The sequence below is a fragment of the Rhododendron vialii genome, chromosome 2a, assembly GCF_030253575.1.
Source record: "Rhododendron vialii isolate Sample 1 chromosome 2a, ASM3025357v1".
Lineage (NCBI taxonomy): Eukaryota > Viridiplantae > Streptophyta > Magnoliopsida > Ericales > Ericaceae > Rhododendron > Rhododendron vialii.
The window spans coordinates 11412605-11439554 of record NC_080558.1 but is presented as its reverse complement, the minus strand read 5'-3'; the positions used below and the strand labels follow the sequence as shown (position 1 = coordinate 11439554).

At 37.2% G+C, this 26950-nt stretch overlaps 1 protein-coding gene across 1 annotated transcript in view; it reads left to right on the top strand.

Annotated features, from left to right (window-relative positions):
* Positions 1-26950, top strand: part of LOC131316426 (disease resistance protein RPP13-like) — a 116691-nt gene that overhangs the window by 60920 nt on the left and 28821 nt on the right. Inside the window, exon 6 of the mRNA XM_058345783.1 lies at positions 7245-8428. Coding sequence (XP_058201766.1) covers positions 7245-8428 — 1184 coding nt within the window. The remainder of the gene's footprint in view (positions 1-7244; positions 8429-26950) is intronic.

The window sequence follows — 26950 nt, the reverse complement described above, 5'->3', positions numbered from 1 at the left end:
AAGATTGACCCTGATTGGATGTCATACATTGATCTAAAGGTTGTAGTCAAAGAATTAGAGTGTCCAGATGTCAGTGAGATGTACAAAAAGGCTCTAAATCAAAACTATGGATGATGGGTTGGTGGGTGTAACCTCTGACGAAACTATATTAGACATGTTCAAAACTATATTAGACATGTTCAAAATGCATATTGACAACAAGTCTGATGTGATTGATGTCAACTAGAAAACAAATATGTGGTCCAACTTGGTTTCTCGGCAAAGCGGACATCATACTTCTATAACGTGTAGCGAGATTCATAATTACGTTCCTTATAGCTTTCTTGTTTGTAGACAAGGCCATAACAATGAGCCACAATTTTAATCAACATAAATCTGTCCAACATTTAAATGTAAATCCATCCGGAAACATGGTCAGCCTCAACATTAACATTTTTGAGTGTTGGATTTAAAAGAAGGGCCTAAGCCAAAACCAACCTTAGTTGAGGTCATATCCAGTCAAACATCTTGGGGCTTGAAAGTGCAGTGTGTACTATAACCATGCTCTTATTAGAGTACCCCACACAAATGGCGATAAAGTAATCATTTTATGATAAGAAACCGAAATTCTTACAGAGAAAAGGTCCTGCTGATATAATTCCCAGATAGTAAACCCTCTTATCCTAAAAGCATTGACTGCCTTTGTTGCCAAAAGCCTTATTATTGTTTATTCTCATAAATGGGGGTCTTTTGTTTGCTTATTTATCCCCTTAAATGGGCTACTAGTTGTGTTTAATGTGATTGTAGACTTATGCTTAACTTTTCTTTTCATTTTCTTGTTTCGGTAACTCTGATTTACTTTACCTACGTATTTACTTGTATTCTGTAAACGAAAAGTGCTTAAATTAATATATAAACGGTCTCAAATTAATATATAAACGAAAAGTGCTTAAATTTTCACTCCGTTAAATCAGTGCAAAGATCTTGTTTTTCTGATTATATTGACAAGATCTTTGCACCGGTTCAAATGGAGTAAAAATTTGAGCACTTTTCGTTTATATATTAATTTGAGACCGTTTATATATTAAAAAATATGGTTAAAAAATTAAGTACTTCAATTTTAATCCGTTTGAATGGGTGTGCAGATATTTTTATTTTGATCATAATATTCTAAAGAGACATAGTTAAATTTTGACTCTAAGGCTCTCATAATTACGTTTCTGTTTCATAGGATTGCAAAGGGATGGTTTTGAAATTTTTTTTTAAAAATAAAACGGCAACGTTTTAGGGACCGGGGGAGAGCCGGGGGAAAAAGTGTGGAAAAAGGACTGTGGGGTCGGGGGTGGGGTGTGAGAGGGGGATTGGCAATTTACTTTAGCCACAAGTCAAATTTGGATTGGTGGAGGCAAGAGGTGACGTGTTACCCCAGGGGCAATGAATAATTTCTCGGGAGTGGGGGAGTCTGAATTTTTGCAGGGGGAGAAGGTGGGTTTCGGCTGGGGAGAAGGAGGTGAGGTGATTGTGGAGTATTGGTTTGGATTAGAAAAAAAATGATCTGGTGCAACTCATGCACACACTAGGAAAATTACTCGCTGGATACATGCGCGCACAATCGATTATGGAAATAAAATTACGAGCAAAAATATTATTTTTGTTTTGGAAATTATTATTATTTATTAAAAATACCGGGTCTTTACAGTGTTTCTTATCCAACTTCAACAGTTCTAATCCAACTTAACATTTTTTCATCAATTAGAAATTAGAAAATATCAGGACCCCTCTACAATTGAATCCATTGCCAAGACTGTCCGTTAAAATACTTGAAATGTGAACAAAATTTTAAAATTTGAAAACCTTGTCTAGTTAGTTACAGACCTAGAATGGAGACGGAAACCATCAAAAAGTCGATCAGCACTAACATGATTCTCTCTCAACCATTCGCCTTTCTAATAGAGAAAATGCTCAATAGAAGTAGCACCCATTGTAAGAAACAAAACACATACCGGTCAAAACACTCTTTCGACTACTTAAGAGTTCATCTAGACCATAGCCAACTTCAGCAATTGTTATTTCCCAAGCATAATCCTGCCACTAGATTACAAAGTTTGGAAGTTAAAGGAACGATGCAATATGAAGCAGGAAAATTATCCAAACCCGGCAATGATTTTCGTCCATGACACTACATTTCTCACTGGCATTTCATCAAACACTTCATATGCATACCTTAGCTCACTACATTTATAGTATAAACTAATCAAAGAACTGCCAACATAAACATTGCTCAAATACCCAACTAATATTGTCCTCGGACACGCACACAGAATTTCATTGTTTCATTTGTCATTTTTCTTGTAAATTATCGGTATAGTGTTCAAATTCCCTCCCTTTGCCCTTTGAATCGTAGTATGTAGTAAATCAAAAAATAATAAAAATGAACTGATCGGACTGCATCAAATATGTTTTGGAAAATTGTACAATCTGATTTAGAGAATAAAATGGGAAAAAAAAATCTGCCTCAATTATATAGTTTTTCCTTTCCACCATGTTAATATTATGCATGAATTGGTTCATTAAAGTGAACAATTCTGATTAAATCAATGAGCTAGGGCCCCTGTCGCCTGTGCGTGCCTTATGTCCTATTGAATTTCCAATGCTTTTCCATTGGGGAGTGAGGGACTGGGGCCACATTCCGCGTTTTCTGCACTGCTTTCCATTGGGGAGTGAAGGATTGGGGCCACATTCAGAAAACAAAGTGAAGGATTGGTGCCACATTCCGTGTTTTCTACACTGCTTTCCATTGGGGAGTGAAGGATTGGGGCCACATTCCGCGTTTTCTGCACTGCCACAGAGATGCCAATGCTGTTCCATTGGGGAGTGAAGGATTAGGGCCATGTTCCGCGTTTTCTCCACTGCCACAGACAGGCCAATATTGACTGACTCACTCCAGTTACAAATTTCAAGCATAGGGCCCAATGCTTTGTATGCTTTTACGAAGCTGGTTTAATTTCTTCCTGTTTGAGAGCCAACACCACCACCATTTGATGCACTAAATTGGTATGCTTTGTATGCCAATTTTTTTTTTTGCCCAATTTTTTTAGTTCATCTAAATTGGTATTCTTAATTTTGTGTTCAATTAACTCATTAAGAATTTGAAAGCTAATATATTAGGCATGGCTTGAATGATAAACACACACAAATAAATATTGGACTCACATTCAATATGTCAATCTCTGTCCAACGAATTCAATTATCCGAAAAACAATTACCCAAGATTGATAGAGCAACCTCTGCGAGCGATCTCCAATATAACTTCATTCTGTTATTATATACAATTTGTTGGTGGGGGTGCTGAGCTGTAGACCATGTGAGCTTCATCAAATATGCCGTAAATGAAGCATTATTCCAAAGTTGAATTTGTAGAGCAAATATAAAATATATACAAATTCAACGAGTGGAGACAAAGGTGAGATGTAGAAAATTCAGATGGTCAGAAAGTCCGTTAACACGGACCTTTTTAAAATAGATCGTGCACAGATTATGATGCGGTGCTCACTTCGAATCCCTCACAAACGATTCGAGTCGTTCATTAAATGTAAAACATTTTTTCAAGGGCTCCCACAAAAAATCAGCTCAATCTGATACTTATGAGTACTCGATCCAATCATCTAATTTTTCATTATCTTGAAATCTAAAGGAAAAGTTAAAAGATTGGATCGAGCACCATAGGTATCAAATTGAGCTGATTATTTACTTGAGGACCCTTGAATTTTTTTTTACAGCTAATGAACAGATCCGATCGTTTGTGTGAGACCCGTAATGGGCCCCACATTGTGATCTATGTGTGATCTATTTTAAAAAGGTCAGTATGAGTAGCAGCTATCTTTTTTAATATGATCAAATTCGGTGCAATCACAGTAAAGTAATTCGTTTACTTATATCCTCTACTGGATCACAACCTCCAAAAAGGGGAGATCACACTTCTAGACTTGTTCCATCAATTTACTCGTCCAATATCTGATCTCTAACTCCCTTTCTTTTCTTTTCTTTTCCATGGGTTCCATACAGAATCTAACTCTCTTAATCAATTGCTTGATAGAGGGAGAGAGCGAGGGAGAGAGCGTGGGAGAGATCAAATCTCTTGAGAAGAAGTTAAAGTATATGAAACGAGTCCTAGGTATGGAGAAGAACAGCAACGAGCGTTCAAAAGTGAAGAAGCAGGTGAGGCAGATCAAAGTCGCGATATCCGAGAAACAGAATATCGTGAAACTGTTTTTGCTTCTTGACAATGTTGTCATAATGCGGGCCAAGGCTCGTATGGCTGAGGAAGACCAGATTTGTGAATTAGTAGGTGGAAAACTCGAGTACACTTATGTCTTATATAAAGGTATTGGTACATTTTTTCAGTATTTTAATATTCAAAAACTAGTTAGTGTTTTATGTTTTCGGTTTCAACTATTTCGGGGTCTTACGAGGATAATATCATGGCATAAATATGATATAAGCAACGCAAATTTCTTAAGTGACAATCTCTGGAAAATGGGATATGAGATCAGTGATAGGAATTTATGCTAATTATAATTCTAAGTAATACTCCCTTCATCCCAATTTAATTGTCCTTTTTAGGAGTTTGTGCTATTTTTTAATTGATTATATTTTGTAATTTATATAATATTTTATATGATTTCGATAACATTTTATTATAGAACTAATCAAGATCTATCAGATAAGATCCATATTAAATATGAAATTCATTACGGATTTAAAGAAATAACTATTTTTTGAGCTGGTTAGAATAGAACGATGGATAATTAAATTGGGACGGAGGGAGTATTAATCAGTCAAATTCACAAAATTAAATAGATAGATGAAGGAATATAAAATCCTTTGGCTTAGGAAGGATACACCCCCTTCTGCACAGGGTTAGATAGTGCTCTTTTCTCAAGCTACAACGACCTTCGAGTTCTCTTCTGTGCATCGAATAAAACTCACAAACGGTGTAATTTCCTGACACTCTAAATTGTATGAAATCCATCAGCAAATATATACAAAAGTATGATAGAATCTGAGCGATACATAAAACAGTGATTAAGAGTATACTCCAATAGAGCAAAGGAGACGTCGTGTGTGAAGGAAGAATAAGAGGAGTAAATACTGTGATAAAGAAGTCAATGAATGGGAATAAAGCTATTAGTTTAGTTGGTAGTTGTTTAAATTTTAATGGAAAACAACTAGTACCTCCTATTGTGTGTGTAAATGTATGTTGGACAAGGTTAGGGTAAACACGTTACATATCGGTGACGGTATGTACATTTGTGTTTTGAGCCACAAAGAGTATATATTTCCTTTTTTTCAGCTTCTATTTCTGTGATCTTCTTTTCCAGATTTCCTATACCCATCCATACACGCATGGACACCTCTTGACTTACCTGTAAGCTATGAGAACCTTAAAGCAGTTAAGATGATACTAGAAAAGAATAAATGGGTGGCATATGTTGCTACAAACAATGACAACAGAGAAACGGCTCTTCACACAGCAGCTGCTCGAGGAGATGTAAGCTTAGTGAAGGAGCTTTTATCAACTTGTCCAAATTGTTGGGAGATGGTGAATAATAAAGGACAAAACATTCTTCCCATTGCTGCGTATTTGGAAAGAGATGAGGCGGCCGCTTGTATACTTACGAAATCTGGTACTTGAGAAAAACTTACTCACTCATATTTATAAACAATAACATTATATGAGTATTTATAATCAAAGTCTTAGACCACTGGGTTGATATATATGTGAGCATCTCCAATGTGATGTGGAGGTTGTAACGTTCAAATTTGACACTAATTCACAAACCAATCCAGATGTCTTCTGTTAGGCCAAATTAAACTTACGTGGCTTTTGACATGGATGAAGGGGGGAGAAAGCATGCCAATTTTGACATGGATGAACACACATGCCAAATTTCAAAAACTGACGGTTATGATTTTGAAAATGTGCCGTTTGAATTTTTCTCCTTTCAAAGTTTGAGCTGTATTTTTTTTTTCTATAGGGGTTGACATTAAGGGTTAGAGAGGGATATAGTTTGATGTCAAATAAATAGAATTTGGCATAAGGGTTAGAGATGAGGCTTTGATATCAAATCAGAGATGCCAAACGACACGTAAGCCTTCAAAAAAATTTTGACATCTCCAATATGAAGTCAAGGGTTGGAGATGCTCTTACAAACCCATCCTATTATTTTGCAACTGTTATAGGAGTGTACTTGAAGGATAGTGGTTTGATATATGTTGGAGTAAAAATAGGAGACTAAGTAAACTAGGTTTTTAACTAGAGTCCCGCGTCAAGTTAAGTGATTAAAATTCATCAATGTCAAATCAAATAAATATATATGTAAAATAATAAATTAAAACAACAGGATCCTCATGTAACTTTTTGGCTCCGTCGTCCTTGATCATAACCCTTCCTTTTATTTTCTACCAGGAGAGTCAAGTTATTCATCAGGAGGGAGCAACACATCCAAAGTGGCAGATGAGAAAGTGGTGGTTGGTTTCAAGGAGGAGGTAGAGACATTAATGGGAAAGCTTCACGACAGTGGAGATGGTGGCCGGCTGGAGATAATATCAATCGTTGGTGCAGCTGGAGGTGGCAAAACCACTTTGGCCAGAGAAGTGTATGATCATCCTTGGACGTCACATACCTTTGAAATTCGTGCATGGGTCAATATTTTTCAAGATTATAATAAGACTATGAAGAGGAATTTGTTGATTCATATTTTGGGATTAGTTTCCCCAAACAAAAATGGAGATTACGAGAAGAGTAGTGAGGATAAATTGGGAGAAGAGATGCTCAAATGCTTGAAGGGTCAGAAATATCTCATTGTCATGGATGACATATGGGGCATTGAAGCCTGGAATGATATCCAAAGATCACTTCCTAAGGAGTGCAATGGCAGTAAAGTATTGTTCACTAGTCGAGTACGTGTTGAACCTAATAGCATCCGCTACGTCCCTCATTTTTTGGCTCCCTTACCAAAAAGTTGTAGTTGGGAATTGTTACAAAAAAAGGTATTTGTTTCAATAAATAATAATAATAAATTAGTATATGTAGTATAACTAAACATAGTGATTTGAACATATGCATCCTTGTATTTTTCAAGAATTTCTATTTTAAATATTTCTTATTCTTGTCATACGAACTGTTAAACTCCTATTACTTGGTTCAAATTTTATGCAATTACAATTATAGACATCTAATATTGAAAATATATATTAAACAGATATTCGGGAAGAAATGTTGCCCACCGGAGTTGGTTGGCGTCGGTAAGCATATAGCAGAAAAATGTGAAGGACTACCACTCGCGATTGTTGCAATAGCTGGCTTTCTGGCAGTGGAAGACAAGGCATTCGACATATGGGAGGAAGTTTCCAAACATTTAAGTTCGATCATTGCCAAAAATCAAGATGGCTGCATGGAGAAACTAGAACTCAGTTACAATCACCTGCCTCTTCATTTGAAAGCGTGTTTCGTTTATATTGGAGGATTCCCCGAAAATTTTGAAATCCTCGTACGCGAGTTGATATGGTTATGGATTGCAGAAGGATTTATTCAGCAAAGTGAAGGTGATAAAAGCTTGGAGGACGTAGCAAAAGATTACTTAAGCAATCTTATTGATAGAAATCTCGTAACGGTAGCTAAGAAAAGGTCCTTTGGAGGAATTAAAGCATGTCGTATCCATGATCTTCTGCGTGAATTATGCTTGAAAAAAGCCAAGGAGGATAATTTCCTTGTGCCAACTTACAGGCATAATACATTTTCATCTTCTGCTGCAACAAAGAATCGTCGCCTCTTCATTGGCAGCCAGTTCTTTCATGAGTTTTCCTTAAGGCCTTGTACTCAAAACCTTCGTTCTTTTCTGTGCCTTAGCTTGCAAAACTCCACTCATTTAAAGTTTGAAACAAACCTGTCATTCTTTGTAGAAAACTTTGAACTTCTCAGGGTGTTATGTTTTATCTCCGTTGAATGCCGAGGAAAAATAGGAAGAGGACATCTTGTTCATTTGAGATACTTGGCACTTCAGTTACCAAATGACACACCGGACATTGTATGGCCATTTTCCTGCCTCTTCAACCTAGAAACTGTTAACCTCCAAGCTCGGTTTTGGAAAACCATTATGTTGCCTCGCTATATATTTAAGATGGTTAAGTTGAGGCATCTATATGCTAAAAGAGGGGTATTCAAATATCATTGTAGCTGCCTTTATCCTGACATAGCAGCTGGAATTGGTTTTGACTGTTGGTCTAAGTTGGATAGCCTACAGACCTTGCATCCAATATGTCCTTGTGAAGAGTGCCGAAATTTCTTGGTAAGGACTCCCAATCTTAGGAAGCTTGGGTTTTGTGGAGATCTAATATCCAGTGATTTTGTTTTGATGCTCCCTGATCTAGAGTTCTTGAAATGTCTCACGACACTCAGTTTCCACCAGTACATCGCTCTGACCGACACAACTACCCTTCTGCCAGTATTGAAGTTTCCTCCGACTATTACGCAGCTAACTTTGGAAAATACTTGCTTGAAGTGGGAGGAGCTATCAATCCTCCAAACCTTGCCGAGCCTTGAGATTCTCAAATTATCAAGGTGGGCCTGTCGGGGACAAATTTGGAACACAAGTGAACTTGAGGAGGGGTTCTCTCAACTCAAGTACTTGAGGTTAAAAGATCTGGACATTGAAGAATGGAATGCTTCCGAAGATCAATTTCCGAGACTTGAGGTCTTGGTGGTTAAACGTTGCCCATATCTGGAGCGGATTCCAATCGATTTTGCTAATTTGAACGAACTTCGCAAAATTGAGGTAAGGAGGAGCCGTCGCTCTGTGGAGGAATCGGCTAGGGAGATTCAGAAAGAGCGAAAAAATACAAGAGGAGATGATGATTGCATAAATCTCTCTCTTGGCCACATCTAATACTTTTTAATTGGAACCACGACAAAAGTGACTTCTCATAAACCCCCTACCCATGCATTTCTCATAAACCCCGGTTTTAATTACTATTGTCATCTCAGTAACGTTACCCACTCGTCCGAAGTCACTCCCGAAGCTCTCCATTGCGGTTATCTTCTCCATGCAATCCAAAATTTAACGAAACCGTTTGCCGCAGTTTTCGACCGAATTCGAGGTTCCTACTTCTCCCCAAGTATATTGATGTCTTGATATGTTAGCTGTGATGTCTAGAAGAGAAAAATAAACGAACCCGTGTGTCAAATTTTTTTTTTTTTACAAAAATTGCACGAACCCGTTCTCTTTAATTCACTATTCGTAACAGTTGGAATTCTTTTTTTCTTTTTTTTGATCCGAACTGTTGGAATTCTGAATTCCTAAAAAGAATGACACTGAAATCACAGTTACACCCCTGAGGTTATTTAGTATAGAATTTAGGCCCAATTGAGTTATTGACTTAAAACGATTAGGCCCTTAGGTTGCTTAAGTGTATAGTTTCGTCCCAATTGTTATATTTCTATTATTCTCGGTCACTAATATGTTAACCTCAACATATTTTATTTATTAAATTATTTATTATCTAAGTATTACACTTTTGGTAATGTCTTTATTTAAAATAACCTCGCAACCTTCCAGACCCAATTTTGATATCTGAACATGTTACGTAGAACCGTTAGGACACCTATTGAGGTTATGTTAATTATTCAAATATTTTTATCTGTTTAATGTATTTAATATATTTATTAATCAATCTAATTTCATAAAATAAACTAATACAAGTCTAGACTTACTAGTAATTGAATTTTTTTTATTATTAATAATAATTTCCTTTATTAAATTTAACTTTTTGGCCATACAAGATTAAGCGCAACGTGCCATTCATAAAAAGTTACGTGATTTCCATGCTTATTATTTATTTCAATTATCATTTGGATAATTTGCATGTTGCTCCAATTCTTGATTTATATGCTAGATTGGACCCTAGAAACATGGATTGGGTTGTGAATAGAATTCACCTAGACGTTGTTAGGTAAAGGTTAATTTGGAAAGAAGTGAGGTTAGACATCGATTGCCTACAGGCGGGTTTTTGAGATGTGAATTGAAATGGGTGCTAACGGGGGTCTAGTCTCCAAACCGGTGGAAAGTCCAGTGATGATTTGAATTGAGATGGGTGCTAACAAGGGCCAGTCTCCAAATTAGCGATAGTCTAGTGGTGATTGTGAAGTGATGAATAAGAAGGCGAACCCTAATTATGTCATGATATGATAAGCTTCCTCTTTATTGTAATGAGAGGGATGAACGCTTGGTATATAACTTAGATGCAATCCGCGATAATAAAAGGAAGTGACCTCATGGGACAGGGCATGACTAGCGGTTAAGGAGGAAGGATCTCGCAGATGAGATCTTAGATCGAACGTCAGACTAATGGAAAGTAATAAATCTGTTTATGTGTGAAATTTTTGTTTTATTTTTCGCATCAATATTATCTTGTTTACTTACTAGTTGTAAAATAAGTGGGGTAGTTGGGTAGGTTGAATTATTCTACTGGGTAAATCTCATCACTCACAGTACACAGCACCATGGCCCCGCGCCGGCCAGATTTCTTTGTAGATGAACTAGTGGGCCCCGTAGCTGACCAATATCTTCCAAGAGAGATCCCAGAGGCAGAGATTGAGCTAGTGTTGCTTGGGATTCGTATCAAGACTAGAGTCGGCTCTAAAATTATTTGATAAATTCGTTAGACTTAATGTATTTTGATTCAGTAAAATTTATTCAAGGGTTGTAATAGTCAAACCTTTATTTTTGATAAATTGTAGGGAAAATTTCAAAAAAACCTCTGAACTTTCTGACAACTTGCAAAAAAACACTTGGACTTTCACTATTGACAAAAAAAAACACCTAAACTTAGCATTCCGTTAGCAATTAGGCCCCTGCCATCCAATTCCGTCTAGTCCTAACGGATGAAGCTAACGGAAGGCATTAACTTTTTATTTATTTTTTACTTTTTACATTCAAAAATTACTTTTAACTCTTTCTTTTTTTATCGGTAAATAAATATGCAATAAAGTTCTTTTTTTCTTACTATTTATCAAAAATTACTTTAACTCTATTTTTTACTACTTAATTACAAAAATAAATTTAACCACCATCTTTTTTGTTACTTTCAAATTTTACCTTTCCCCTTTTCTCTCTCTCCCTCTTTTTTTTTAGAACTTTAACCCTACTCCACCAATCAACTGCCAAAGCTCTAGCTCTAATTTCAGAAATTCAAAATTACTTTTAACCTCATTTTTTTTAGCATTCTTGTTTTTACTCTTTATTTTTTGTAGTAAATAAATATGATATAAAGTTTTTTTCTTACTATTTATCAAAAATTACTTTAACTCTAATCTTTACTATTTATAATAATAACTTTAAGACCCATTTTTACTTTCAAATACTCTCTCTCTCTCTCTCTCTCTCTCTCTCTCTCTCTCTCTCTCTCTCTCTCTCTCTCTCTCTCTCTCTCTCTCTCCACTGATGAAAATCCTCCCCCCTCTTCTCTCCACCGATCAGTTTGGAGAAACCCAAGGGTTAAATTTGAAAGTAACAATAAAAAAACGGGGCGGGGTGCGGTGAAGCAGGGGGGTTTTAAAATAATTTTCGTAAATAGTTAAAAAATGGGGGTGAATAATTTTTGGAAAAGAGTAAGGAAAAAAGAACTTTATTGCATATTTATTTATGACTAAAAAAAGAATGAGTTAAAAGTAATTTTTGGAAGTAAAAGTAGTAAAAAAAAAAGAAAAGGTTACAAAGAGGAGGTTAAAAGAACTTTTGAATTTTTGAAATTGTGGCTAAGGCTTTGGCGGTTGGTTGTGGGGTTAATTGGTGGTGTGGAGTCGATTCTCATAAGAAAAAAAAAAAGGGGGGGGGGGGGGGGGGGGGGGTGTGGTGTATTGGGGAAGGTAAAATTTTAAAATAAAAAATAGGGTTAAAGTAATTTTTGATAAATAATAAGAAAAAAAAGAACTTTATTGCATATTTATTTACCAATAAAAAAATAAAGAGTTAAAAGTAATTTTTAAATGTAAAAAGTAAAAAATAATAATAAGTTAATGCCTTCCGTTAGCTCCATCCGTTAGGACTAGACGGAATTGGACGGCAGGGGCCTAATTGCTAACGGAATGCTAAGTTTAGGTGTTTTTTTGTCAATAGTGAAAGTTCAGGTGTTTTTTTGTAAGTTGTCAGAAAATTCAGGGGCTTTTTTGAAATTTTTCCTAAATTGTACTCAATTTGCTGAATTTTGACTAAAGGAGCAAAACTTTCTCTAAGAAATTATTATTTAATGCCTCCAAAATTTCTTGAAAATTCAGGGCGTTATAAATGGTATCAGAGCATAGGTTTAACTCTCGGCCTTGGGCAGATTGGGTAGATCACATTCAAAGAGCGTAATCTCGAGTAGTTAAACATTTACCGAATCTATTACTTTTTTAAAACACGTGGTATCCTATCTAAGTATAACATAAAAATATTAGTTGTCGCGAGTCCGAAGAAGTAACGGACCAATGCTGACTCCTATCCGAAGAACACAATAGAGGAACCGCTCCTATTGTGATTTGATTTGAGTAGACTAAAATTAAACTACTCCGTAGAAAGCAAATTAAAATTTTGAAGACTGAAGAGAGAAAGGACTAGAGTTTTGTTTCCACCTTCGCCTTACAATATAGTAATCGTAATAAGATTGTCGCTGGGGCTGCAATCTCTATCGACGGTCGTCAAGAGGGTTCACGGGACTCATACACCGTAAAGGCTATCTCAACATAGCGCGGATCGTTTCACTAGATTTAACCAACGGCACGATCCGTTTAGTGCAGTATAACCCATCTCAGAGACTATTTCGGAGAAGTGAAAACTATTGTATGACAATGCTTGATATCCGGAATACCAACACAATGGATAAATAGGAAAAATCTGCTCTTTCATAAAAACAATGAATCATCCCAAAAAATCATACTGTTGAATAAAATCCTAAAAATCAAACGATTGCATTACTACTCGGAGGAAGTTTCCTCGTCACCCTAGCCGGAGGGTTTAGCTGATCATGGAATTAAAACATATAGGTACGCAAGAATAGAACTCCATTGAAAGCTTTTGCTGTCCTTTTATATATGGAGTCTTCTGAATGGCCCCGTGCTTCCGAAAAGTAATTCCAGCCGAGATCCTTTTTTTTTAAAAATTTCAATTACGTAGCTAGGAATTTTTATTCAGTGCTTCTCTTTTTCAATATCCAATATAATCTTGGTCTCCTTTCTTTGACTAATTTGATTGGCACGGGTAAAATTCTCGATTTATATAGCTCCAATTTGTTATCCAACTGCTCTGTGGGTCTTGAAACAAGGGAAATGAATATCAAACTCCAAATAATATAATAAACAGACATAACAAGAGTAAATTAAGGGGCGTAAATGAGCACATTTACGATCATGTCTTTGTTTAAATGTCTTATGTTAGAAGGATATATGGTCCAATTGTGTTTGTTAGACTCTTGATGGGAAATTTTACAGCATTCTATATCAAAACTTGTTATCTTGCTGGTAACTATCAAATTATAGCATTACCTATTGATGAATTTGTAATTTTTCTTCTTTTAAACTTCCATGTAAAATCCGAAACAGTCACCAAAACATGTGCATCTTTTAAGAAAAAAAGGTATAAAATGACTTTGGTTCACTCCGTGCATATCACGGGTGCCGTGCTAGTATATATGGACATTTTAAATGATGGGGCGGCATTTGAACTTATAAACAAAATGCTGTTTTACTTAGGGAAGTGCTGCTGCTTTATTTCGTAGTTGCTGGTAGATACGAAATGCTGCTACTTATCAACTTGTTGGATCCTAGAGTTGTATTTGGTACTTGTTGAGGAGTAATACTTGTGACACTGTGGGCGTGGGATACCTGTCTCCCTTGTTTTGTTTCTATTCTTTTTCTTTCTGGAGTTGGCTTCTAGCCATCCCTTCCTTTCTCTTTTTGGGTCCTGGGTTGATAGATGATTGTCCCAATTCTTATGTGCCAACTTAGTTGGGTTGTTTGATGCGGATTGTGATGCCGTTGTTATCATTGTTCTTTTTAGTCTTTGTAATGCTTATTCAAAGATTAATAAGATTCTCTTTGCCGTTCAAAAAAACAAAACAAAACATAAACTGAAATCAAATGAAGCCTTGGAATGTTTTATGTGTTGTTCTTCTTGGATATTTTTGGTTGAGTATATACAAAAGAAAAGTGTTTGACAATCTGGATAGCACTAAGCACAAAACTAAGACTTATGCTGTGTTTGAATGAGTTTTTGAGAAATTTTTTGGGGTTATGAGTGGAGAGAGAAATAGAGTAATGATTGAAAGCAGGGGTAATGAGTGGAAAGAAATAGAGAGAAAAATGAGAAAAATAATTAAAGATATGGGTAATGAGTGGAGAGTAGTGATTGAAAATAGGGGTAATGAGTGTTTTTTGAGTTGGCAAAAAATTTTCAACAACCAAACCGAACAAGACATTAACCAACAAAAACCGAACAAAATCCTCGCATATTTACATGTTGGTTGCAAATTTCGAGGTAGATGCAAGTTTAGGTTGAACACTGATGACAGTTTGCAAGGTAACCTTGGGTTGGCTGGTCTTGGAGTTGTCTTCAAGGACGAGAGGAGCTACTAGATGTTTAACTTTTTAGAAGGTTGGCTAATGTCACGACTTTGAATGCCAAACTTAGGGGCATATTTCCTAGTCTGCAAATTCAAGGGTGGAGTTCCTGTAAATTCCCCTCATAAGGTGCTTGAGGACGAAGGTAAAGAAACCATGGCAAGAAGGAATTGGACTGTTGGTTATATTCCACGGGAGGGAAAGATGGGCCTCTAGCAGGATACACTTCTAGAAATTGTGTTAATTTGTCTTAAGGAAGTTAGAGAGCTTCTTTGAGCTGAATTCGCCAAGATTTGTAATCATTGACTTTAGTTTATCTTATTTCTACCCTACAATCTGATGCGGTGGCTATAAAGGAATGCTATGTACTTTAGGCATTTTAAGCCTAAAGTGGCAAAATTAGGTTTGGGTTCCTACCTATATAAAGTCAGAGAGAGCATTTACTCTAACTTATATCGTTTGTGTTAATCTTTGCTGCACGTTCTTTTTTGTAGTTCATACACGCGCTGCATCATAATCCCAAAAAGAAATGACACCTTGTTTTCTTCGTTATCTTATTTGGTTGAGATAATGAATGCAAAAGGAGTGGTTTTGGCGTGGCGCGCACAAGTTATTGTACCCAAAAAATCAGGAAAATGAACGAAGCATATAAAGCGAAAATTTATTTTGTTCACTTTGACCTGTTAAATGTAATATTGTTATAGATTAATTTATCCACGTACACTTTACTAGTTTTATTATAAAAAAAAATCCACCGTTACGTCATTAAAATTAATGGCAATTTTGTAGCTGTATCATAGTGGAGCTGTTTGTATAAGAGCATCCACGTTGTAATAAGCAAATTGGTATTGATAAGCAAATTGGTATGGATAAGCAAACTTAACAACAATGCTAAAAAAACACCTCATATTGTAATAAGCAAAGTTACAAGTCTTTTAGCAAATAATCAAATTCCACCAATTCTATAACCAAACTTAACAACTTTTACCAATAACCAAAACTCAATAATCAAACCCAATAACCAAACTCAAAACTAAAAAACACCACACATTAGAATCGTCTCATCGAGACGAATAATTTGGTGTGGTAGGGTACGTGATTAGAACTCGTTTGCAATTAGACATAGGTGCATTGCGTATTGTGGGGGGTTTTTTTTATAGGGATGCAAAAATAAGCAATGTGGAGGTAAAATTTGTTAAATTTGATTATGAACTAAATGGATAATCAAATGCTGATGTGGCACATTTTGATTATTGATTTTGATTATTCCCATTACGGATGCTCTAATGGTATATATTAGTTGACGAGGGTTTTAAGCCGAGCTCGTGTGAGCATTAAATTCTATATGCGTACAACGTAAACTTAGGGGTTTACGCATATCCAATTAATAAGTGACACATCATCGTTGATGGAGAAAATTAAGGAAATCGATTACAACTTACTATTTTGAACTAAACCTACCTTCCAGTTACAAAGGTCCTCATAGCCTTGGTTAGTTTAAAAGTTTATAATTAACATAAATTAACTATATTAGTCGGAGCTAAACTAAAAGTGAAAAATATAGAAATAAAATTATGACATAATCTTGTAGAATTTATCTTCTCCAGGAACATGGAAGAGTGAGAGAGTAATTCCACTTACGACCTCCACTTGACAATTGCTGACTAAAACACACAAAAATAAGATTACTTATCGATATCAAAGCAAACTTGGCTAATCCGGGAATTTTTTTTATCTATATTGCATTGTTTGTTTTTATTCAATCCTATAGATTGATATCAAATGATATGTACGCAAGATTAGTTCACTGGGGAGTTACGTCACTAAGAAGACAAACGTGTTTTGCTGTTGCAGCCATGGAGAAAAGAAATTCTCGACCAACGTTCTGAAGAGTCTCTCACTTTGGATTTTTAATTTCCAGTTTTTGGCGGATTTGGTGTGTGCTCCTTGTGTTCAGAATTGCCGAGTGTTTGTTTAGGTGTTTTTGTTTTTTGGTGGTTATCTGGTTGTGTGGGCTTCTTTGGGGCTTTAAACTTGTTTTGGTTCTTGGTTGTTGGGTTTCTTGGCTGTTTTCTGCGTTTGTGTCTGGTTTGGCGTCTTATTTGCCTTTAGATTTTTTTTTTTATCGACAAAAAATGGCGGAAGAGGTCGACCAATATAGCAACTCCCTGAACGTGACCATAGAGGCTCCCTACCCGCTATGGAATATCTGATTCGAGCCATAGTTATTGTCCGTGAACATAAACCATCACCACAGCACCACCTAGGTACAGGATGATAAGAAAACAAATCTCACGTTCCCTTGCCACTGACAAGACTTGAACCTGAGTCTTGCTTGGGAATGAAGAACGCTTTTGCCGATGTGCCATTGATCCTTTTAATTTTTGTAATTCTTTAAAAAAAGATTAATAAATTCTTTTTACTTTAAAAAAAAAAAAAAAAAACCCATTTCCACTTTCCCATCTCGACAAAACCCATTTCCACTTTCCAGCCAATCTCCCGCCCCCCACAACCCTCGATCGAGATCTTCTCTCTGTTGGTTTGCTTCCAAATCAGAAAATCATGCTCCGTTGAACGACGTCGACGCTGTTGAACTCAAGAATTTCTGTTAAGTAATATGTATAAACACCTCTTCTTCTCTCTTATCTGTAAGAGCTGGGTCATGTTTGTTGGGTTTAATTTTTGTGGAAATTTATATGTTGAAATGGAAGATACATAGTCTATTTTATGATCTGGGTCTCTCTCTCTCTCGCAAAATACCGGACAAAATTCTTGGTGACGACATCTCGGCCGAGATTTGCCGAATTTTTCGGAACCGACCAGTAAGACCAGGTATTGAAGCCGTGCCGGTATAAACAATTTGAACGATTTTAATCATCAAAATATGACTCAAAAACCAGAGGTCCGCATTATAAGCAAAATGAGGTATCTCTCGTAGGGAGTGGACTGTATATACTACTTAGCGCAAGTTTATGAGCATAGGTAAACAGTCCTTTGTAGCTATTTTAACTATTTAAGGGGTCATTTAGCTTATTTTTTTGTCTTTATTCAATTTTTTTTTGTATTTGTTAATTTTTCATTATTTTTTTAAGAATTATTGCTTTTTCATGACGAAAGGAATCTAAAAAAGTAAAAAATTACGATCGAAATTCAATTTTTTTTGAATAGAGAGGAAAAAATTGGCTTATTGGCATATTTTCGTCTTTATTACTTTTTTAATTCCTTTCGTCATGACAAAATAATAATTTTCAAAAAATTGATGAAAAATTAACAAATATTAGCAAATGCGAATTTTTTTTGAATAAAAACAAAAATAGGCCAAATGGCTTATTTAACCAAATGACCCCCTAAGGCTCTATTTGGAAGTTAGGGAAAAGAAAGAAAAATTAAAGAATTTTCTCTCCTATTGTTTGGTTAGAAGAGAAGGAGAGAAGAAATAAAGATTTCAAGGGTAGTGAATAATAAATTTTCCCTCATATTTGTTTCTCATTTTTTTATTATTATTATTTTCCTTTCCTTTCACAGGTTCCAAATAGAGCCTAACAGCTCCTTTGGATGGAGGGGTGAGAGAAGAAAAGAAAGGGGAGTGGTCTCTCTTATTAGTGAGAGAAGAAAAGAAAGGGTTGTGTTTTTTCACCACCCCAACCAAACAATTGTGAGAAATCAAATTCTCAGGGCAATTTCCGGCGACGGGAACGGTCTCCGGCGAAGCTCCAGCGACCAAGATCTCTCAACTCCCGCGACCAAACACACTGTCTCCCATCTCCAGCAACCAAAGGGGGTGTCTGTCTCTCAACCTCGGCGACTGCACATCACTCCGTGGCCCACATGCACTCTTCTCTCACGGAATCGCACCAAATCAGTGAGAAACGAAAACGGGGGTGTAAGGGGTTCTCGTCTCCCTCCCTCTCTCGCCCTCTCTCGCCTGCTACACCATCCAAACGCCAGAGGTGTTCCTCTCTCCCTCAAACTCCTTTCTTTTCTCGCGAAGTCACTCCATCCAAAGGAGGTGTAAGTCTCCAAAATGGGGCTGCAGAATACTAGGTAAACAAGAAGTTATTTACGTACCATTTAGGAACAGTTGCTGGCTACTTTGCCGTATGACTGTTCAAGAGTTATGAATTAAAATACTCTCTCCTTCTCTCTCTCTCTCTTCCCTACCAAACACCTTTCTCATTCTTCTCTCTGCAACTAATCTAAACAGGCCAGGCTAGTCCGACGGCAAAGAAGGTGGTTTGGGATATCCGTTCAAACAGAGCTAGGTCCGACAATCGACGACGATCGATCAACGGCGAGGTCTGATGACCTCGATCTCTCCCGGTCCGGTGACCTCAATCTTGCCTGGCTCGGCCCGGCAACCTCCACTGCGACGGCGGCGGCAGTAACGGGCTGAACAAAGGATATCAAAGGTGTGTGTATAGGAGTATATGTGTATATCCACAGCTATTTCCGATGTGTACGTGTGTGTATTCTGATTCTCTAGCTTCAAACCCTAAAATGGAATGGGGAAGAAGAAGAAAAGAAAAATAAAAAATGAAAAGAAAAACAATATTTTAATAAATGATAGGAAAAATAGATACTGCTCAATGGCATGTTTAGCTATCAATTGGTAAACTTGCTCTTACAAATGTAAAGACAAAGGTTAGGATATAATATTCAAATGGCGTACCAAGTCTTTTGTTTCCTGATCGATCAATCTTGGTGCAATTAATCACTGGAAAGTCTTTCCTTTAGTTATAAAAAAAAATAATCTATTGGATCACTTGCTACCAAAAGGAGAGACCCCATTGCTAGTTCTGTTCCACCAATTTGCTTGTACTCTATCTCGTCTCTAACTATATTTTACCTGATCAATCTGTTGTTGTTTGTTGTAGAGAGAGATGGGTGACATTGATGTTGTATCTTTCCTGGAGACCTTGAAGCAGCTTACAACGAACTCCAACCTCGATTTTATCATAGATGAGAAACATCAACTTCAGTTTCTTGAGGAGGAGATAAAGTACCTGAGAGGGTTCCTCAAGTCTACGGAGAAGAAACGCAACGAGCATTCAGAAGTGATGAAACTGGTAAAGCAAATCAGAGACGTGGTATCCGAGGCAGAAAACATCGTAGAACTGTTTGTAAGTCATGCTGTCAAGGCTGATGTCTCTCGATTTCAAAATAACAAGAAAAAGAAGAAAAGGAAGAAAAAAAGAGAGGCTATTCGTGAACATCAAAAGCATCTTTCCCTGAACCTAAAAAGTGTCAAAGAGGAGATCAAGACTCTTATGGCTGAGGTGAAGAAGATTTACGACGAGAATATGTATGACATTATAATGGAGTAGCAATAAAAAAGACTCAAGCACTCTTCTACCGAAAGTGGAGGTATTGGTACATATTTTGTCAAAAAAAATTTAGATTCAAAATTAGTTAGTTTTGAAAACTTAAGTGTTCTATGCTTTCCATTTCAGCTATGTCGGGCATGAGACTAATATCCTATCATTAGTACGATATAAGCAAAGCGAAATTCTTTAGTGATAAGCTCTAAAAAAAAATTGTTCTGTCCTGATCTATTAATGTTAGTATTTTGGTAAGTGTCCTTCATTTGAAGTTAAGAAATCGCTTTTCATCTTTCTTATCCCTTTATTCAATTTGCGTGTTTATATGTCTCAAACATATAGACATCTTTGTTACACAAGAAAATACGTAGTTTTACGGTTCACACTAATGTTATGGCCCATTAACTACTAGGGAACATAAGAAAGACCATGGTTTTTAGCCCTTTTTATCTCGGTTTTAACCATGGTGTATGAAGGCGTAATTAAAAGTCTCATACTTTCAATCATGGTTTCCCTACAAGAAATTTTACATATATCAACGGTTAGAAGTGTCACTAAAGAACGGAAAAAAAGTGCTGCTAAAGACACATCTAGGCTATACCAGCAGGCAAACCGTCGTGAGATATCTGTTAAAGATATAGCAACCGTTTTGCCGAGCACTGGTACAGATTTTTTTAGTGACGATTGGTTTAGTGACGCCTTTAACCATTGGCAGAGGTCAATTTTTGTCCTGTCTTATGGACCGTCGGTATGTTTTGCACAAACCTTCGCCATAGCCAAATCCTCTAGTAGCACTTCAACCGTTGCTACAGTATAAATTGCTTCCATATTCTATTTTCTAAATTATCTGTTTCTAGCATCGCTTTGGAAAGCGCCTGTATATGCCAAACTGGTCTTACTTACACTTGTTTGTTTTCTCTAGGAAGACAATCAATGGTGTCAAGATACTTTTTTTTCATATAGAACCAAAATAACATCATCCTAATCCAACCTTCATTAAATAAACTTGTCCAAATAAAAATCCATCCACAATTTTCGTACTTAGCACATCTCCCATCGTACTTAAATATATTACGTAAACAATCCACTTCATTACCTAATACATGCTTACCAGTTCAAATCTCACATGCTTACCTGTTTTTCCTGATGTGATGCCAACCAACATTCCTCTAATGCCTAAATCAATCGATCCACGTAGCCAGCCTTACAAGCTGGATTTTCTAACTCATCCTCAAACTTGGGAGCTGCTGCAGAAGAAGGTTTTTGGTCGGGGAGATTGCCCTCCAGAAGACTTGAAGGATGTCGGAATTAGAATTGCAATACAATGCAATGGTCTACCACTCGCAGTTGTGGTAATTGCCCGAATGCTTCAAACCAACAAACGCAAGGACTGGTGGGAGACTGTAGCTAAAAGTGTCAATGCATTCCTTGTTAGGAACAAAAAGGATTGCATGGAAGTGCTAGCTCTGAGCTACTATCACTTACCACCTCACTTAAAAGCACGCTTCCTCTATTTTGGAGTCTTTCCAAAAGAGTACTCCAAGATCCCTGTCTGGATACTGATCCAATTATGGATTGCTGAGGGATTTGTACAGAAAATTGAGAATGTATCCTTTGAGGAGATGGCCGAGGAGCACTTGGAGGATCTGGCTGCGAGAAACCTAGTGTTGGTAGAACAAAGGAGTTTCAGCGGTCGAATCAAAACATGTCGTATTCATGATATGTTGCGTGACTTGTGTTTGACAATAGCTCTAGAAGAAAACTTCTTATTCGAGATCAAAGAGCTTGGGAGTAGTTCATTATCTTACTCAACCCCCGCTGTAAGTATCATCAATCATCGCCTTTGTATACATTTTGGTGTTTTGTAGTACATTTCTTCCAGCCCTTCTGGCCCCCGTGTCCTCTCTTTCTTGTGTTTTGCCAAGGATCAAGTCAACCTACGCCGGGAATATGTAGGATACATCCCCGAAGAGTTTAAATTGCTTAGGGTATTTCACATTCAGCCCATTATTTCACCCCGTTTTCCCACCGAGATAGAACAATTAGTTCATCTCACGTATGTAGCATTCTCCGGTGACTTCACAACTATTCCTGCAGCCATGTCCAACCTTTGGAACCTTCAAACTCTTATTGCCGAAACGTCCTCACGGACCACACGCACCATTGACATTAAAGCAGACATTTTGAAAATGTCACAGTTTAGGCACCTGCATACAAACAAGGCCAGTCAGTTGCATGGCCCTGAAGCCAAAAAAAAAGTAAGGATCATGATAACGCCTCTTCAAATAAAAGCGTACAAACCCTTACCACCATCACATCCGAGAGCCGTACCGAGGATATCTTAGGCCAGACTCCATGCGTAAAGAAGCTTGGAATCCGTGGGGAACTAGCCACCCTTCTTGAGGGGAAGAGATTGTCTCTTTTGATAACCTCACCAATTTACAACAACTTGTGACATCGAAGTTGTTCAATGACGTATTCCCTCGCCCTCCTGCTGAATCTAAACTACAAAGTCTACCCCAGTGCAACAAATTCCCACCAAACTTGAAAAGGCTAACCTTGGCCGATACCTTTCTTGACTGGAAGCACATGTCTGTGCTGGGGACGTTGCCAGAACTTGAGGAGCTGAAGTTAAAGGACAACGCGTTCACAGGGGTAAGGTGGAGTCTAGTCGACGGGGGTTTCAAGAAACTCAAAGCTCTGCAAATTTGGAAGACAGAATTGGCGTATTGGGAGGCCAAAGCTGAACATTTCCCAAGCCTTCAGCACATTGTTCTTAAGGACTGCACGAAGCTATGGGCGATCCCTTCAGGTCTGGGCAATTTAGAAACACTCCGGACAATTAAGCTTCATCAAACATCACATGCTGCTGCAACTTCTGCCAGGGAAATCAAACGGCAGCAGAAAGAAAGCAATGTGAACAATGGGCTAAAGGTGTATATCTTTCCTTCGGATCTTTGACAAGGCTCTTCTCCAGGTTGGTAAAGATTTTAACTCCGTAGTATGTAATCTAATTTCAGAGCATGGATTTTCAATAGAAAGATAAAATATAGGGGACAAAATCACACAATCATTTTTTTTTTTTTTGTACCTGGATGGGCCTAGCAATAAGTTTTTTCTTTTGTTTCTTATCATTTTGTCAACTTCGTTTTCTTCCCATTCTCCTAATCTAAACCAATAAAAAAAATACCTTACATTTACAGTCTTTTGTTTCTTTTGTTGTTTTAATCAGTAGGAGTACTTCTACAAATACAAGGACAATCAACTATTTAAGAAAGTCCAATGCCATATATCAACAAAACCCCCCATAACGGAGAGAATGAATGGCACAAAATAGATTACTTACTGTAGATTTCTAGTATCCAGATTGGTTACTACTACTGCATTATATTATATGTTTAGACGTGATAAACTCTAATTTGTTTATATATGAGTTAGCAGATGGGGAACACATCTGTATTTGAGAGTGTCTTCTAATGAATGGTACTAATATATTGAATGTATTTGTATTTTTTTAGAAGTTTTCTGGAACTCTTACGTCAATTAGATAAACAAATGAAAGTAGAGAGCCCATTGCTCAAGAGAAATAAAGAACAGGATTTGGGTGTCGCTTATAGGTATAATAAACCTAAAATATTATTTATGCGCTAAGCATATATATCATGATCACTAATATTTTTCTAAGATAGTCAGCCCCAAATTATAGTAATTGTTTAAGATAGTGTCTAAGAGCTTCCATCGATCTTGCACGTTCAAACTATGGAATTGCTTTACATTTGTGTTGGAATTCGAGGATATATAGAAAGTAATAAATAGCTAGACGTTGCGTAAGTACTTGGATTTTGCTACATTAGTGGGAAAGCAATGATGTGGAGCAGTAAGCTACTCGTGCAGCATTCATATGTACTGTTGCAGGCGTACAATATCTCGTTCCCTATGACTGCTCTAAAACTGGAGCAGTGGGTGTGATGTTGAATTATGTAAAGAACATAAGTGAAGTCCTTCCTAACGGATCCATGGATCCCACAGGGCAGATACTGCAGTGCCCTGCAGAGCAATCTAGGCCGTCCATCTCGGCAATCAATGGTCCATATGTCATTGATTGCCGAGATGGACGGCCCAGATCTGCCCTACAGAGCGCCCTGCAAGGAAATGCACTCCAGGATTTCACAACCCTTCCTAACACCAATTATTTATAGGAAAGACTGACAAACTCAATCCAACCAAAGTGGGATGGACTCGCTGAATATGTACGTAATACCCCAGCCTATTTGATTATATTGTTCTTGGGGGTGATGACTCCCCGAGAAAAACAATTTGCATTTGTGTTTATGGTTCATAGGTTATTTTTGGATATCATTCAGACGTTATCACAATTATATGCTATTACTTGTGAGCTGTAATTATATGCTATTACTTTTTTTTGAAAGGCGAAAAAGAATTTTATTAATTTTTGAAGAGAGATTACAAAGATTAAAGAGAAACACGTGAGGACGGCATCACAATCAAGGAGAGAGCATCCCAACTATATTGGCACCCAAACCATTGACAATCATATGCCCAATCACGGACCCAAGACAGAACAAGTTGGCAAGAAGTCAACAAAAGGACATCGTTTACAAGCAGAATCCCTCCCTATCAAACAAATCAACACCAAGCTTCCTAACTGAGATAAAGAGCACCATAATGAGATCCCTTTTTTTTTTTTTGAAATGGCAAAAAATTTATTATAAACTCGACAAAAGGTACATCGAGGAAGCGAAGAGGGGCAAAAACACCTGCTTCCATCATTGATACATGAAGAAGAGTGAAAGACCCAAAACAAAAAAACAAAGAAAAAACATCCAACACAAAGTTGAATGAAACCGGACACACCTCAACCAAAGCAAGAAGCACAAGCACCTAAAATCCTGAGGCCTAACAAAAGCAACCAAAAGCAGGAATCAACTCCACCTAAATCGCAAGAGCTACCATAAGACTTCCACCAATAAAAGAGAAGACCTCGCCCAAAAAAACATCAGCAAAAATCAGCCAAGCGATCCAAAAGACTAAGAGCAGCAATAGCAGTCTTGAGCAGCCAAAAACCACAATCACACCACTAGATGCAGCTACCGAAAGACAGTAAACAGAGTAGCAGCCCCCCAACAACATAAAGCAGCAATAGAGACAAAGTAAACGTAGACCAAACACCACACAAAGCAGCCACAAGACCCATACCAGAAAACACACTCCTCTCACTCTATCACAGAAATCTATCCAGCCAGAAACAAAACCTCAAGCCAACTCAACCATAGTACACAACTCCACACCCCACATCCCTCCGAAACCACCCACAACACAATCAATGAAAACGAAAGAAAAAGCCATGTTTTTCCTCTGAAGAGGAGCAAATGTGTTCCTCTTAAGATGAGCATCATAATCTTTTGCTTCGTCTTCAATCAATCTTTGCATATTTACTACATCTTTTTCATCAAATTCCACTCCTAATCTTATACCAGCCATAATTGTTGCTTGAAGTTCCTTACGGATGTCATTATATGGCTGACTTTGGAGTTCATCAGTAGAGTTTCCCACAACCTCACATTCTACAAAGTTACAAGCACTTCTAGTTTGAGTCATTACCTGATTGTGACATGGGCTTCCAGAGGAACTTGAATTTTCCATTACATCATGCTCAGAAGAGCTACTACATTCATCAACTGTTTGATTTCTAGTTCTCTTACTGTCCTCAACAGGACCAAGGTTCACCAAAAGATTAATCCCTTCAACTTGAGATGCTCTGAAATTACAGCCCGAGTCAATCATTATTGGTTCGATCCGACCTCCTGCCTCTCTGTTGACAATTTCTAGGTCATTGTTTGCTTGGACTTTAACTCCAGAGTTTTGGACCTCTCACAAGAGAGAAAGAAGGGCCATCGAATCCTCGACTATTGAATCAAGACCTTGGGTTGAGTCGCCATCGGTATATTTCACATCTGTGTCCCTGTCTAATAAAGGTATTTGTAGCCGTGGTTGTTGCTTTTTTGCTTCAACTTGGTTGTCCAAACCAGTAACCAACTCCAAATTTTCCTTGTCTTTGAAATGCTCCAAGTTATGCTTACTAACGTCCCTGTGAACCCTCCCTTTTTCCAAGGTATCACAGGTTTTTTCCATCTCATTTACTTTCTCCTTAGGACTCGGGTCTGAATCTGAAAATGATCCCTTTTGATCCTTTGAGCCGTAGACATCAGTAAAGCTATTTCCTCCATTAATCAAAGAAGTCCGACTGAGAAGAGATATCAGACCTTCACAATTTACGGACATGAACCATTCCCTTTGGTGAATGACCTCTCCTGTGGAACCATACATTCTGTTGATGAATTCTGTTGCTGAAGTACATTCTTCATTTATATGCTATTACTTATTGAGATTCATATCCCCTTTTTGATAGTAATTGTTGAGGCACATAATTTTCTTCTCATCAGCTTCTATATAAAAATCTCAAATACGCCTCGCTATTTATAGAGTATCAAGCCTTAACCTCCAAGGCTTCCTACTGCCTTGTAATTCCTTTTCCTACTCGAACTAGGAAATACACCAAGAAGGAAACTCTTCCAAAGTAATAGCGCCAAGTATGGAACTCTTCCAACTTGCCATAGGATTTGATTCTCTAACCAAAACCGAATATAACATAACTACACGCGAATAATTACCAAGCACCCCCTCGATAAATTATCACACGTGGGTGAAGCCCAACAATGAGTGCCCAAACATTGAAACAAGTACAATATACTTCCTCCGTCCCAAATTCTTTGTCCGGTCAACAAAACGGAGTGTTAAATATAATGCATTAAAAATACTCATTGATATCCAGTAAGTTGTAGGAAAACTTTTGATTTTTTCTTGCAAAAATTGTATTATTTTTAACACTCCGTTTGCGGACCGGACAAAGAATTTGAGTCGGAGGGAGTAGAATGGTAAAAGTTTTGGTTACCGGCCAATCTTTGTTTGTCCACTTCTT